General features: G+C 36.9%; 1 protein-coding gene and 1 pseudogene across 2 annotated transcripts in view; both read right to left on the bottom strand.

Moving 5' to 3' along the window:
- Positions 1 to 2,129: 2,129 nt before the first annotated feature.
- LOC118016570 lies at positions 2,130 to 5,799 on the bottom strand (annotated as a pseudogene).
- Positions 5,800 to 7,586: 1,787 nt separating this feature from the next.
- Positions 7,587 to 13,733, bottom strand: part of SNX2 (sorting nexin 2) — a 55,750-nt gene continuing 49,603 nt past the window's right edge. The window contains exons 12-15 of one of the 2 annotated variants that reach the window (XM_035013990.1): positions 12,799 to 12,942; positions 11,511 to 11,591; positions 11,346 to 11,417; positions 7,587 to 9,910 (exon numbers count right to left, since the gene is read on the bottom strand). In XM_035013990.1, coding sequence (XP_034869881.1) covers positions 9,860 to 9,910; positions 11,346 to 11,417; positions 11,511 to 11,591; positions 12,799 to 12,942 — 348 coding nt within the window. In that variant the 3' untranslated portion in view covers positions 7,587 to 9,859. Of the gene's footprint in view, positions 9,911 to 10,703; positions 10,761 to 11,345; positions 11,418 to 11,510; positions 11,592 to 12,798; positions 12,943 to 13,733 lie in introns of those variants that run through there. The other variant, XM_035013991.1, reaches the window with a different exon arrangement.

Raw genomic sequence — 13,733 nt, 5'->3', positions numbered from 1 at the left:
GCGTCTGCCTTCAGCTCAGGTCATGATCTCGGGGTCCTGGGATCGATGAGTCCCACATTGGGCTCCTTGCTCAGCGGGGAGCCTGCTTCTCCCTCTCCCTCTGCTGCTCACCCTACTTGTGCTCTCTCTCTCTCTCTCTAATAAATAAATAAAATCTTAAAAAAAAAAAAAAAGGTCCAGACTAGAGCAACCTCACTCCAGCAACATTTTGGGAGCTGTCTGCACAATGCTCTCTGCCATATCTTCATTTCAACCTACAAAAGCACTGCAGAATACACTACAGCAACACAGGAGAATAAGCGAAGAAAGAGGAAGGCATGAGACCCAGGACATAGGGACTAAACCCCAGGAGAAAGCTAAAGGCACTTCCAAAGCCAAAAGTAGGGGACATCCACGAAGACAACAGGTCCAGAGAAAATAGAAGTCCCCAGGAGACTTTGCTTACAGAAACAATCAGGCTAGATTACCTGATTGTGAGTGGTCTTGTGGGAAAATGGACTAAGAGACTATGTGAAAACATGGGAAAAATTAGCACTATATTTTAAAAAATGCACCAACCAAATGAAAAAAATCAAGGCATGTTTTACCTCAAGAAAAAAGTAGGAAGTCACTGAAAACAAGGGAAGTCTGAGAAGGGAAGTCTGTCACAACCAAGAGGAGCAGAAGGAGACAAGAAGACTAAATGTAATGTGGCATCCTGGATTGCATCTTGGAACAGAAAAAGGACATTTAAGGCAAAAGCTAAGAAATGTGAATAAACTATGGCCTCTAGTTAATAACAATGTAATTAATACATTAACTCTAACAAATGTACTATACTAATGAAGATGTTAATAATGAGTTAAGGAGATGTAGAGTAGAGGGGAACTCTATATATACTATCTTCACAAGATTCCGTAAATCTAATACTGTTCTAAAAAATAAAGTTTAGGGAGGTGGGAGGGGGATGGGGTAACGCTGGGGGATGGGCATTAAGGAGGGCACTTGATGTAACGAGCACTGGGTGTTACATGCAACTGATGAAATCACTAAATTCTACCCTGAAATTAATAATACACTTTATTTTAACTAACTTGAATTTAAATAAAACAAAAAAACCACAAAGCAAACAAAAAAGTTTATTTTTTAAAAAAGAAAGAAAATCATGATTAGATATACAACTTTCCTTGATGAACAGTATTTACATAGGCACAATACTGCAAGTATTAAATACTGATTTAACTGGAAATTGTTAACCTAACTACACTTGAAGTGGGGGGGTGGCATGAGGGTGTGAGGCAGACAGATGGCAGAGGAAGGCAACTAAACGTCCATTTGCCATAAAAAAGGTAAGTAGATGATGTCTAAAATTGACAACTCAAAAAATAGCAGGACATGCACTTTACTTAGAAATAAACGGTAGAAGAACAGCTAAAAATAGAGTTTATCTTTTCAGGAAAGAGATTGGGAAACTGGGGCCATGGGGGGCAAAGAAACAGTCTATTTTGTCATTTAGCCTTTCCAATGCTAGTTTATTTTTTTCTCACTCATGTTTATATAGAAAATTTGGTTTATACATATTTTTTGAACATTTTATTTTTAAGTAATCTCTACACCCAACGTGAGGCTTGAACGTACAGCCCTGAGATCCAAGAGTCGCATGCTCTACTAACTGATCCAGCCAGGCACCCCACAAAGACCCTCACCCCTGCTCATGCTCTGTCTCTCACTCAAATAAATAAAATCTAAAAAAAGAAAAAATGCCAACATAACACTAACAATATCATTTTTGAAACTTAGGTTTCCTCCTTTGACTACTTTCTTCTTTCAGCGTATCATTGCATCTACATCTCTCAATTTGTGCCTGTCTCATTAGTCTTCTAAATTCTTATTTTGAAATCCCTTTCCCCTTGACTTTCTCTCACACCCGTCAACAATCCCTAGTTCTGAATGAATCCAACCATGTGAGGTCCTGCTTTCTCATGGCTGAAATGATACTTTCTTTGGTTGGCTTCCCTGTAAATTCATGATCTCCAGACTCATTTAAGTTTTTTTTTTTTTTTTTTTAAGATTTTATTTATTTACTTGAGAGAGAGATAGCGAGAGCAGGAACACAAGCAGGGGGAGTGGGAGAGGGAGAAGCAGGCTTCCCGGCGAACAGGGAGCCTGATGCGGGATCATGACCTGAGCCGAAGGCAGACCCTTAATGACTGAGCCACCCAGGTGCCCCCTGTGTCCTGCTCTTGATGCAAATTTATCCTCTCCACAGGGAGCTTAGAAGGGGACAGCTCCCCTGGTCTAAACCTCTCCCCTCTGGTGGGGAGCCTGCTCAAAAGGGCTTTTATCCTTGAGGTCTTTGGCCCCTAAGACCCAGCTATCTCTGAAGCCCAGCTGCTTTGCATAGGAACTGCCCAAGGTGGAGAGGAGCTTCCTGGTCTCATCATTCATTTTGGTTCCTGGGTCATCATGGGAGGCCCCTAGCACCAGCGTGCCCTCTGGGATTTCTTTAAGGAATTTTACTCCAGACACTTCTGTCAGCACTGTTCCTGTGGTTCCATTCACCAGGGCAATGTTCAGGCCTCTGCCCACGTTGTTCTTCACCGGACTCACGATCACAAGGTTTTCGAAGCACATGGTGGGGGCCCACGACGTTAGCAGCTCCACCGCTGATTTTAAAGGCAAAGAAGTTGTCCAGGCAGGGCTTGCTGAGGCCACACTTGGTCCTCATGACCTGGATCTCCTCGGAGTCCAAACCCAGCCAGCGGGGCAGACGGAGAGTTTTCATGCTGAAGCTGATGTAGCTGCAAATAAAGATCCATGCGGCGACCAGGGCAAAGATGAGGGCCAGGAGGCGAAACACACCTGACACTCTCATCTTGTCCAGGTGAGGAGTGGCTTGGGGTCAGCATTAGCCTGGGTAAGGGGCTAGCTTCTCTCTGTCCTGCCCATGCCAAGCAGGGACTCTGGCTTCAGCACAGCGGGGTGGGGAGGGGCAGGGGCAGTGAGGCTCTTCCAGCCCCATGTCCCTCCTGGCTGAGTCCCTGACTGTCCCCTCAGCACCTGCCGGGCTCTCCTGTCTCCCGAGTCCCCAACCGGCTCATGCTGCCAGCCCGTGGGTGCTCTGGAAGCTCCAGCTCCAGTATCTTGGGCTCCAGGACCCCCAGACTCATTCTTCTTACTCATGTTTGTTTTCTAAACACGTACCATTTCCTTGACCTGCAATCTTTTGACTTACCTGTTGATATTACCCCCTGATGGCTTAATTTCCCTGCTTCCCCAGGAAAAGAGCTTTCAGTCTTTTATTTCCCAATAAAAGCAACCTTCCCTTTCTTTTCATTCAGAAGTATCTCTCCTTTTTACTGAGACTCTTTCCATCTACCGGACTTCTTAACTTCCATTTTCACCTTAGATATTAGTTTTACCCAGGACTTGTCCTGGGTAAACTAATTTCATTCCATTTCTGTCTGTTCTCTGAAGCTGCTTTCAGGAACAGTCATGGTTTGAAGGGACAGAGCATGTTCACATTTCCACAACGATATAATACCTAGTTCTGACTTTTCATATTTTCACGTTGGATGTCCAAAAGTACCTCAAAGACAACACGCCCCGAAGAATTTCATCTTTCCCCAAACCTACATCTCCCTCGAAGATCTCGGTTAAGCAAAGCAGCAGTATCGGAAGTCATCAAAGCCCAAACTCCGGGCATCATCCTAGGCAACTTTCTTGTATTTTCCTGATCTCAATCCATTGCTTCAGGGCCTGACACAAAGTAGAGACTGAACAAATATTTATCGAATGAAACTTACCCACTTTTATTTCCATTTGCTTGCACGATCTCCTTTTCTACTTCCATTGAGTGGTCAGACCCTCATCATCACCTGGCTGGCTGACTGCTGACCCATCAACCACTATCACATTTTTATTCTCTGTATTTTTTCTTCATTGTTTACTACTTCCTTTGGTCTATGGGACATATTCAAAGTTCTTCACAAACTTCCTGTGGGTGGAAATAAACTTCTCTCCCTAAGCAAGTCCCACATTTCTGTCACCCTTCTTTCCTTTGTCCCTGGGCTTCTTTGAAGGTCTCTAGCTCATTTCTTAACAAGACTCATTTGTAGTGGGGATAGTTCTGAACTTTTATTGGCTGAATACAAACTGATTATAACTAGAAGCATCCGCCCCGCTCCATTTCTGACCTTCAGCCCCAGAGCTCCAAGAGCAGATCTCAAGGGTGGTGTTCTGAGAGGAAACCCCTCTGGTAAGCCCATTTATCTAGTCACGCACATACCCATTTTATTCAAGAAGCCCAAATACTGGTGAAATAACCAAAATGCAGGTATTTCACTCAGCTGGAGATATTACTAAGATATTACTGAATACGTAATAGCTAATATTTATTAAGCACTTGCTACTGCTGAGAAATTCACATCAATTATCTTAATTCCCTTAAGGAGCACCTGAACAAGTACTATTTGTACTCTCCATTTTACAGATATGGAAACTAAGTTTTATAGAAAAATAATGAGCTCAAAGTCAATGATGTAGATTCTTGAGCCAGAGTTTAAACTGGTGGGCTACATGCATAACTATATACATCTTGTGGCTGTACCACACTAGGTTCTACGAAAACTAACAAGGGCATAGTCATTCCTTAAGGGGCATACACACTAGTCAAAGCAGGAAGGCCAGACAACCATCAGATATAATGCAACAAAGCCATCCGTTAGTACGGTCTGAAAGGCACAAGGTGTTACTAGAGTCCTTCTAGTTAGGAGTCTAAAAAGGATATATGGAAGATGTGGACTTTTTAAATGTGGCCTTAAAGTCTAAAGAATGGATAGGATTTAAACGATTGCTGGCAAAAGGGAAAAGGTTAACTCAGACAAGGTAACATCAACAGCACTGACCCAGGGAAGTTGGGAGCATGCTCACAAGACGGGGGCATCACGTGATTAAAGCAAAGGGTAAAGGGTAAGACCAGGACAGGCAGTAGTTTGAGACCAGATTTTGTATCATTTGGAACTTTATCTGTAGTCTGTAGGGAGGTCTCCTGAGAATTTCTGTGCATGGTACCGTGGTAAGAATTCTTTAGAAAGGTAATTTTAGTAGCAGATTGTTGCAGGACTGACAGAGCAGGGGGAGTGAAAGAATGCGCATTTCGTAGGAGACTTAAGACCATTCTGGTACCTGGTCACAAGATCCAGACTCTGGGAGAGAAATAGTAGGAATGAGAAGGGAATACATTTCAGAAATAGAATCAACTCAAGTTGGTCTTGGCAAAATAATGGTACCTGAACAATGTAAACGACAGCATTTTTAAAAAGCTTGTTTTATGTCTCAACTTGTTTCCCAAGAGGCTGGGAAACATTTTTAACTGAAATTTAGAAACTAAGCTGTTTGAAAGCCTACTGTGATGCATGCACACAAATATTTATGTACACATACAAATCCACACACACTTACATAGTGAGAACATCTGAAATAAAGATCTAGTAAATACAAGTTAAAATCAAGAGATAGCTTGAGACTTGACTATGGAAGCAATAAGGCAATTTATTGTTTAGTTTTGTTAAATTTTGTCTGATTTTAGTTTTTATTAAACAGTTACATAGGTGTGTGTATATATATATATATGTATATATATAAATTTAAAATAGAACCTTTTTCTCAAAGTACTCCCTTAAAGCAGTATATCTCATTAACTGGCCTTAATAAAAAAGATAATTTTCTGTGTATTAACAGTGGGCAGCTTCACCTTAATTGGCTTTAATTACAAAGTTTCCATTTGACCCAGTTAATTTAAAAAAATACTTTGAATTATTCAATCCTTAAAGAATTTTTTAAAAAAGTTATGTGACGAGAGAAAGGAAGATGAGCATTTTTAATTTCTTCCCATATGTTAAAAGATTAGACAGCAAGCCACAGCTTTCCTGTTTTGTACAATCTCTATTCTCAGCCCCTTCTGAATTAACAGTTTGAATAAATGAATTCTCTGTATCCCAAAGGACTTCCTAGAATTACATATGTTAATGATTAGAACAGGAATCTTGAAAAGCTTATCACACATTTTCAAGGAAGAATGTTCACAGATGGTTAACAGAGGGAAAACAGGAAAAACTGGTTCAACCATATGATTTAAGCTCTGGATCTGCTCATCAGTGAGAGGAAGAAGTTGTACTACAGTCTGTAAGTGGCTTCTGGCAAGATAGTGCTACAATTTATTCACAGTGGATACCAAGTATCCATTATCTGCGAGGAACTAAACTACAAAGTCTTGCACCTAGATCGTACCTGCCCTTGAGAGCAACAGCTACTAGTCCCTTTTATTTCACTTCAAATTCTTCACTGGATGTGAGATGGTGAATAAACCAGCTGTTGGGAGTTAGCCTCCATCTCCACAGGCATTGTTCAACCCTGCACTGTCCAGTATTGTAGCCACTAGCGACGTGACAACTAATCACTTAAAATGTGGCTAGTGTGCATGGAGAGGTAATGTAAGTGTAAAATACACAGTGGATTATCCAAGATTTAACAGGAAAAACAGAAGGTAAAATATCACAATAATCCTTGATATATCGGATCACATGTTAAAATAGTATTTTGGAGCTACTGGGTTTAAATATTTAAATTAACTTTGTTTCTTTTATTCGTTAAAATTTGGCTAAACTTAAAATTACTTATGTGGCTCACACTGCATTTTTCTTGGTCTAAACTCTGAAGAACCTTATCCACAGATTACTATGACCTCTCTTCATAGCCCTGATTATAAAAAGCAGAGTAGTCAGCAAGTATTCACATTACGTAGTTCCCCTCTTCTTGCTAATTCTGTCTGGCCAACCATTTACCTTCATTATTACTCAAAACCATATCCTTCACTGTGAGGGTTAGCAGTGATACTTAACAGATTCTAGATTTTGTATAAGGAAGGGGATGGTGATTCTATTCAAAGTCTTTTTTTAATACTTTGAAACAGGCACTATGTCACATGGAGAAATACACACACTTCCAGACTAATGAATAGGACATGAAAATGCCTGCACAGTTCCCAAGCCAGTGAATGGACTTTTTACATGTGTTCTCCTTCCTCCTCACTACCTTTAAAACAAGATGACTTTTGCTCGGCCTATCAGTAGTTACTGAATTTCTGCTGTCCATCCTTGACTCCTGTGAGTCATGTGACTATCCAACCAGGGAGCTACAGCAAGGAAAGTGAAGTAGCCATCAGCCTCAGAACTAGTCATATTCATTAAGACAGAAGAATGGGAGTCTTTCTAATGCTCTTAGACATCAAGAAGCATTTTTTAAAAGAATATAGTCTTACTTCTCTATTCACCTGATTTCATTCCTTCAGAAAAACTGGATTTTGTTAAAAGGTTTCTTAAAAAACCACTCATGAAACAACTTGTACAAGAACTTGTAAAACTTTACTACATCTGGATAATAAAATAAAGTTTAAAGAAGAGCAACAAATTAAACAAGGGTATTCTGAGGCTAGTATAAATACATATGCATGTATAAAACGAGCTGGATAGTTGAAAATAGCTTGTCAAAAAATACCATTAGGAAAACATCCTTTTAGGTTTTAGAAATCCTACTTTTACACACAATTTTGTTCTAGCTTTGTTTTATTAACAGGTGATTTTGAGTAGAATTTGATTTTCTAATAGAGTAATACTGATACTGAAGTTTGGTATTTTAAGCAAACTATTTTAAAGTGGAAAGGCACTTCAGGAGTCTTATACCCTTGTCTTACAGATGAGTTTTATGTGATAAGGCCAAAGTCACATAGTTACAACGTGACAGAAGCAAGACTGAACACGTGTATGCTGACTCCAGATTCAGCTTATCCCACGTAATAGGCTTAGTACTTCTTTATCTGATTTAAGAAAAAAAAAAATTCAGCTCTATCCAAAAGACTATGTTATCAGCACTATTAATGCCCTTGTTCTATTTACTGCAGTGAAAGTATTTCAGTAACATGAATAGATGTTAAGATTGATAGGTGGAGGTGGGCTGAGTGCTGAAGATACTAAAAAGGTTGGTAGCTATCAGAGGCTCATATAATTTACTTGATATTTCCAAAGATTCCTTTTTTAATGAAGACTGTCAAGAGGAATGAAGACTGGAACGGGGTCAGTGTCTGTTACTCTCTTCGGCTTGATCAAGAATGGGAATATTTATTATTTTATTTGGAGTTGTTGAATACTCTAATGAACATACCACAGAGGAATGGAAGATTTTGACTGGAATAACTAAGTTATTAACCTACTGTATAAACTGTATCTTTGGAAGTAACGTAACGATGGAGGTTAACAGTAAAACATCATTGTAGATTTTGCTCAGTATTAATGGGACAAGAGAGCATGTGATATATATTACTATGAATTGCTCACTCCTCAAAAGTTTCTAAGTTATCTCTAACAGAAGTCCTATTTCTGCTCCAGTTTCTTCTTCTTAAGGGAGCATATATTATTTTGCATCTTCCAGCATTTTCTTTTCCTGTTCATCAAGTCCTTCTTATTAACCTATTATGTGTTAGGTACTCTTCCGAGTTCTAGGAGTCTAAAAATCAGTAATGTCTACAGTAGGCTTAAAACTTCAGCTAAAACAAGTGAAAGCAAACATATCTGAGAATACTCTGATATATTAATTGTATCCAGTAAGTGCTGGAGAGGACTCAGTTACACATAACCATATTTGACTTCTCTGGGAGGTGTAGCTGGTAAGCTTAAGAGGGGCATCTTGAAGAACACTTCAAAAAATGAAAACTGATGCCAGTCATAACTTAAACTTTTGTAAGCATCAAGGATTAGGTAACAGCCATCTGAACAAGATATGGTATCAGTAAGAAGGGTGCCAAAAACAAATTTCATTTTACTTCAAATGTGCTTTCTGTTATCCTTGGTTATTCACCAAATCATGGGGAATTTTAGCATGGTACCATTCATTATCAGTTATGACCATAGATGGTCTAACCTTAAGTTTAAAATGAAAAACAGAAAAGGCAAGGAATAAATTAAAATACACACAAGTCTAGGACTTTGAAGACAGAAGATGAGCAAAATCACAGGACTTGTAACAGAAGCACAAAAATACATTTTTTCCTAATTCCTAAATTGGACACTGGTAATAGGGATGAAAGTAAAACAAGTAAAGGGAAGTATTCATTCTCTCCTTTACTCGAGACAAGAGCATTTCCCAGAGTAGAATCAAAAGATAAATGTTCTTTGGTTTATGATGATTTCAGAAGAGAACTTAACCTTCATTTAGTCATTTATAGTGAAAGAGTTCAGCTTTTTCTGGCAATTAAAAAAAATTAATGGATAACAGCATCACCTACGTACATCTAGTAACAAGAATTTCTTGTGATTAAAAATGCTTTTAAAAGATCTCTAACATGTTTACATACCCAAATAATTTGTTACTAATACTTCACAAGGAATATCGTTTTATTACTGTAATCACGAAATCATAGTTTCTGTACAGGAATGTATAAGTGAACATCAATCAATGCATTGATAACTCACTCCATAAAGAGGGCAAACACACTACAGAATGTATTGTAAAGAAAAAATACTATAAAATTTTCTGGCCTTGCAGTGCACTTTTTAGTGCAAGTATTTAAGACACAATAGTGTTCAATTCAGCAAAGTACTGCAGAATGTCATGCCACAGTCCGCTTAATTCAGAGAGGGTCAGGACATGCAGCTTGTAATAAAATGTCAGAGTATATATATATACATATATATGTATATAAAAAAACCACATGTAATTCATAAAATATAGAGTGGTTTATTTAGATGGTTTTAAATGATTTCACTGTGGAATTCAGCATTAACTGGAACAAACATCCAAGATCTTCGTAACAGAAATCTTCTTGCTAGGCAATGGCTTTGGCTTCAGGCAAGAATGCCTCCCAGTATTTTATCAGCTGCGGATCATAACCAAAGATATTCTAATTACCTTTTTGTCATTTACATACATATATTCCGTCCAGCATATAAAATGTCTCTACGAGTAACTAATAACGATTAACATTTACTGAAGTCTAGTTCTATGAGGGATCATTTAAATTTCCCTATCTGAAGTCTGTCAATATAATTCATGTATAAATTAATTACTACTGGCTTATTTCAGTTTTTGATGGAAACGATAAAAATTTTAAAAAACCTTATAACTTAAGATTTTCTTTGTTTATGCAAAATTGTATATAGAAACAGATTGTTAATATAAATGAGACTACCTTAAATAATAAAACTGCAACGAACCTTTCCAATATAAAGTGATAACATACCCTAATTCAGAGGATATTCACATTTTATGTTACACTAGCCGAAAACAATGAAAAAAAGGTGGGAGAAAAAAAGTATTAGGCAAGAAAGGGACATGTGGTCTTCTTTTGAGAGTAGAAGGAATTTGCTTCAGTGTTTCTTCCATAGTCCATAGAATTAGTGAAAGTATAAAGTTACATTTAAAACAATTCATTTAAAAACAAATTCATATAAATTATTTTTTAATGAAGTATTTAAAGACTAAATATAATCTGAAGGTATAATGTCATCTCTCAATTAAAAATCAGTCTATTATATATTATATAAGTTCCTAATCCACATATTTTAAAGCTGGATAAAGAAATTCTTCTATTCAAGATATTAAATAATTTGATTACTCAAATTTATATTAAAGCATACTATTACCTTGTTATAGATTTTAATTAAAACCCATGGTCTGTACTCTAGTTAGGGAGACAAATGCCGTCTGTGGCATCCCATCACCACCAACTACACACAAAATAAAACAAAAATCACAATAATACAAACCCCCCCAAATCTTAAAAAAAAGCCAATTTTTAATTTTAAGTTCTGTTATGGAAAAGAACTTACTGAAGAATTTACTCAAACAGGTGTGATCACTAGGGAAGTAACACTAGGAAGACAGAAAAAGGGAAACGCTGTTCAGCAAGTTTCTCCTTGCCATAATCTGGGGAAAATGTATCCCAACTGGAGTTCAGGAGCAGAGGCAAAAACGACCTGAGAATTTCCAATTTAACTACCATGTTTTCCTCTGCGCTTATCAGTTTACTCCATTTCTTACTCCTCTGTTAAGTTTAAAAATTCCTTTTTAAAAAAAATATTTTATTTATTCACTTGACAGAGAGAGAGCACAAATAGGCAGAGCCGCAGGCAGAGGGAGAGGGAGAAGCAGGCTCTCGATTCCAGGACCCTGGGATCATGACCTGAGCCGAAGGCAGCCGCTCAACCGAGACACCCAGGTGCCCTAAAAACTCTTTTCACCGACATCTTTAAAATGAAAAAGTATACCAAAAAGTTCTAGAAGTTTGTTAAGTTATAAAAAAATTAGCTTACCTGTTGCTGTGTTTGTACTAATGATTCTAAGTACTTGATAATAACAGTTTTAAAATCTTTCACTCGTTCTTTCTGTGGTACAATAAAGAAGAAAGTCTATCAGTACAAAACTAAATTTGAGTTTACTACAAAATCACAGCAAAAAAATGATGTCATTATACTCGCCTCAAATCTTCCCACTTCTTTTCGAATTGTTTTAGAGATCTGTTCAAAATCTCTTTCTCCTTGTTGTACTTTTGCCTCCCACTAACAGAAACAAACAAAAATGCACATATTTTTAATTCCTGTAAGGAAAATATTATAGAACTAGCTGTCACAGTCACTGACTTAATGTCTGTAAACCCTGAGGAAGCTCAATAATGGCAAAGCCCAATTTAGGATCATTCAAACTTTTATTTAATTTTTCATTACTAGAAATGCCTATCAGCTTAATTTTCATTAATATTTCACTGTCAGATATACTCAAGATTAGGATATTCTAGTACTTAATCAATTATAATCTCCACAGCTTAATTAAATACAACTAAGACAGATGAAAAGATTTTGAGTATAAAATTCACTATCAATTTAGCAGTGTTGGGGTAGTTTTATCATTTCCTTTTGATATCATTAATTATTCCATAATGTATCAACAACATTCTTTCAAGTTCAAGAATACATGTTCACCACAATTTATATGCCTATGGAAATACTTTAAGAAAACTATACGACAAACATTTAAAAACATTTTTCAATAGTAAAATGTTCGGATTTAAAAAAAAAAGTGGAATTATGGTCTACTGAAGACCTATTGGTAAACATAAAGTTCAGTACAGAAACAACAAAACATTGTGATTAGTGGCCAATGGAGTAGCTAAAATAAAATAACTGAAACTTAAAGCAATGAAATGGTATTTTCCCACCATGTAACCAAAACAGTGGTACATACTCTTCAAAGAGCAGGTACATTTACTTTTAGTAACATAAAGGTTGTCCTACCTCTTCAATTTCCTTATTGAAGCATGGCAAAAAAAGTGTATAAATTATAATAAACTTATACAAATTTACTAAAATACCATATATAGTACATATATATGGGGGATAATGTTGCTTGGAAAGCTAAATGTGGGGCAAGTCTATGCTCTAAAACTATTCTTAGATACAAAATAAGTAATTATCTGAAATCAAACTGACCATCTCAAAAGAACTGTGTAATTATTAAATTAAAGGTTAATTTAAATCTTTTCCTTGTGTGCTTCTTTATCTGTTCCATAATCATGTGGAAATAACAAAGGGCTCTGGAGATTTTAATGATGATCAAAAAGTTAAAGTAATTCTAACACAGTTCATAAAATTATGGAAAAATGGTTAGTGTTAAATGGTTCAGAAAAAAATTTATGAAAAATTATGCATATATGAATGACTCATGCAAAATCTGAGTAAAGCTGTAAGTAAAGCATTTTATATTAATCACCTCTCTTATTTCATTTTTAGCTTGCTGTATTTTATCTGGTTTATTAGCAACCATCATTTTTGCCTCAGTTTCACGTTTTTTGAGCAAAGTAAGTTGAGCATCTTCCCATTTCTGCCAGCACTTCATTCGATGGTCAAACACACCCTATAAGTGAATGACATAATGCTAGTAAGTGACAGTTAACACTGAAATACTTTCAAAATACTAGAAGTGCTGTGAAACTGAAAACAAACACAAAAAAAACAAGTATTTTACACACTATTCTCATATACTGGGATAATGAAAATAAACATGCCGATATAAAAGAAACGTCCATTTTCATTTGCTTAAAAACAAGAATTAAAAAAGGCTCCTGTGACTGGATGAAACAGAACAGCTCTGAATAAACAAAAACCACATACAAGATACATTTCACTAGCCTACTGGGTTTTATATTTGACTTATAATAGGATTTCTAAGAGTTTTATGCTTTGAAGAAAGATCAATAGGAAAAAGCTGGTATCGTAACTACATTGTAAGTTTTCCTACTAAATAATATCGAAAAGCAGATTTAAGTGTTGGAAACAGACCAGAAACTGCAAAAATAAAACGAGAAAACCTATAAGACAACAGGAAGTGAAGAAAAATATGGAAGAGATGACCAACAGCAAATAAAACAAAGTAAAGGTATAACACAATTCAAAAAAAAGAAAGAAAAAGAAAAAAGGAGAGCTAGTCCTATACAAAATGAACAGAGCAAATGAGTAGGGGTGCTCGTGCGTACATTTATGTGTGTGTAAACAAACACACACAACCCACACCTATCTAGGAGACAGGACCAAAGGAAGAACTGGACAAAAAGACCACACACACACACACACACACACACACACACACACACACAAAACCTATCTAGGAGGCAGGACCAAAGGAAGAACTGGACAAAAGGACCACAC

This window comes from Mirounga leonina, unplaced genomic scaffold, assembly GCF_011800145.1.
Source record: "Mirounga leonina isolate KUSES-001 unplaced genomic scaffold, KU_Mleo_1.0 Mir_168, whole genome shotgun sequence".
Classification (NCBI taxonomy): domain Eukaryota; kingdom Metazoa; phylum Chordata; class Mammalia; order Carnivora; family Phocidae; genus Mirounga; species Mirounga leonina.
This window is presented reverse-complemented; position numbering and strand designations above follow the sequence as displayed.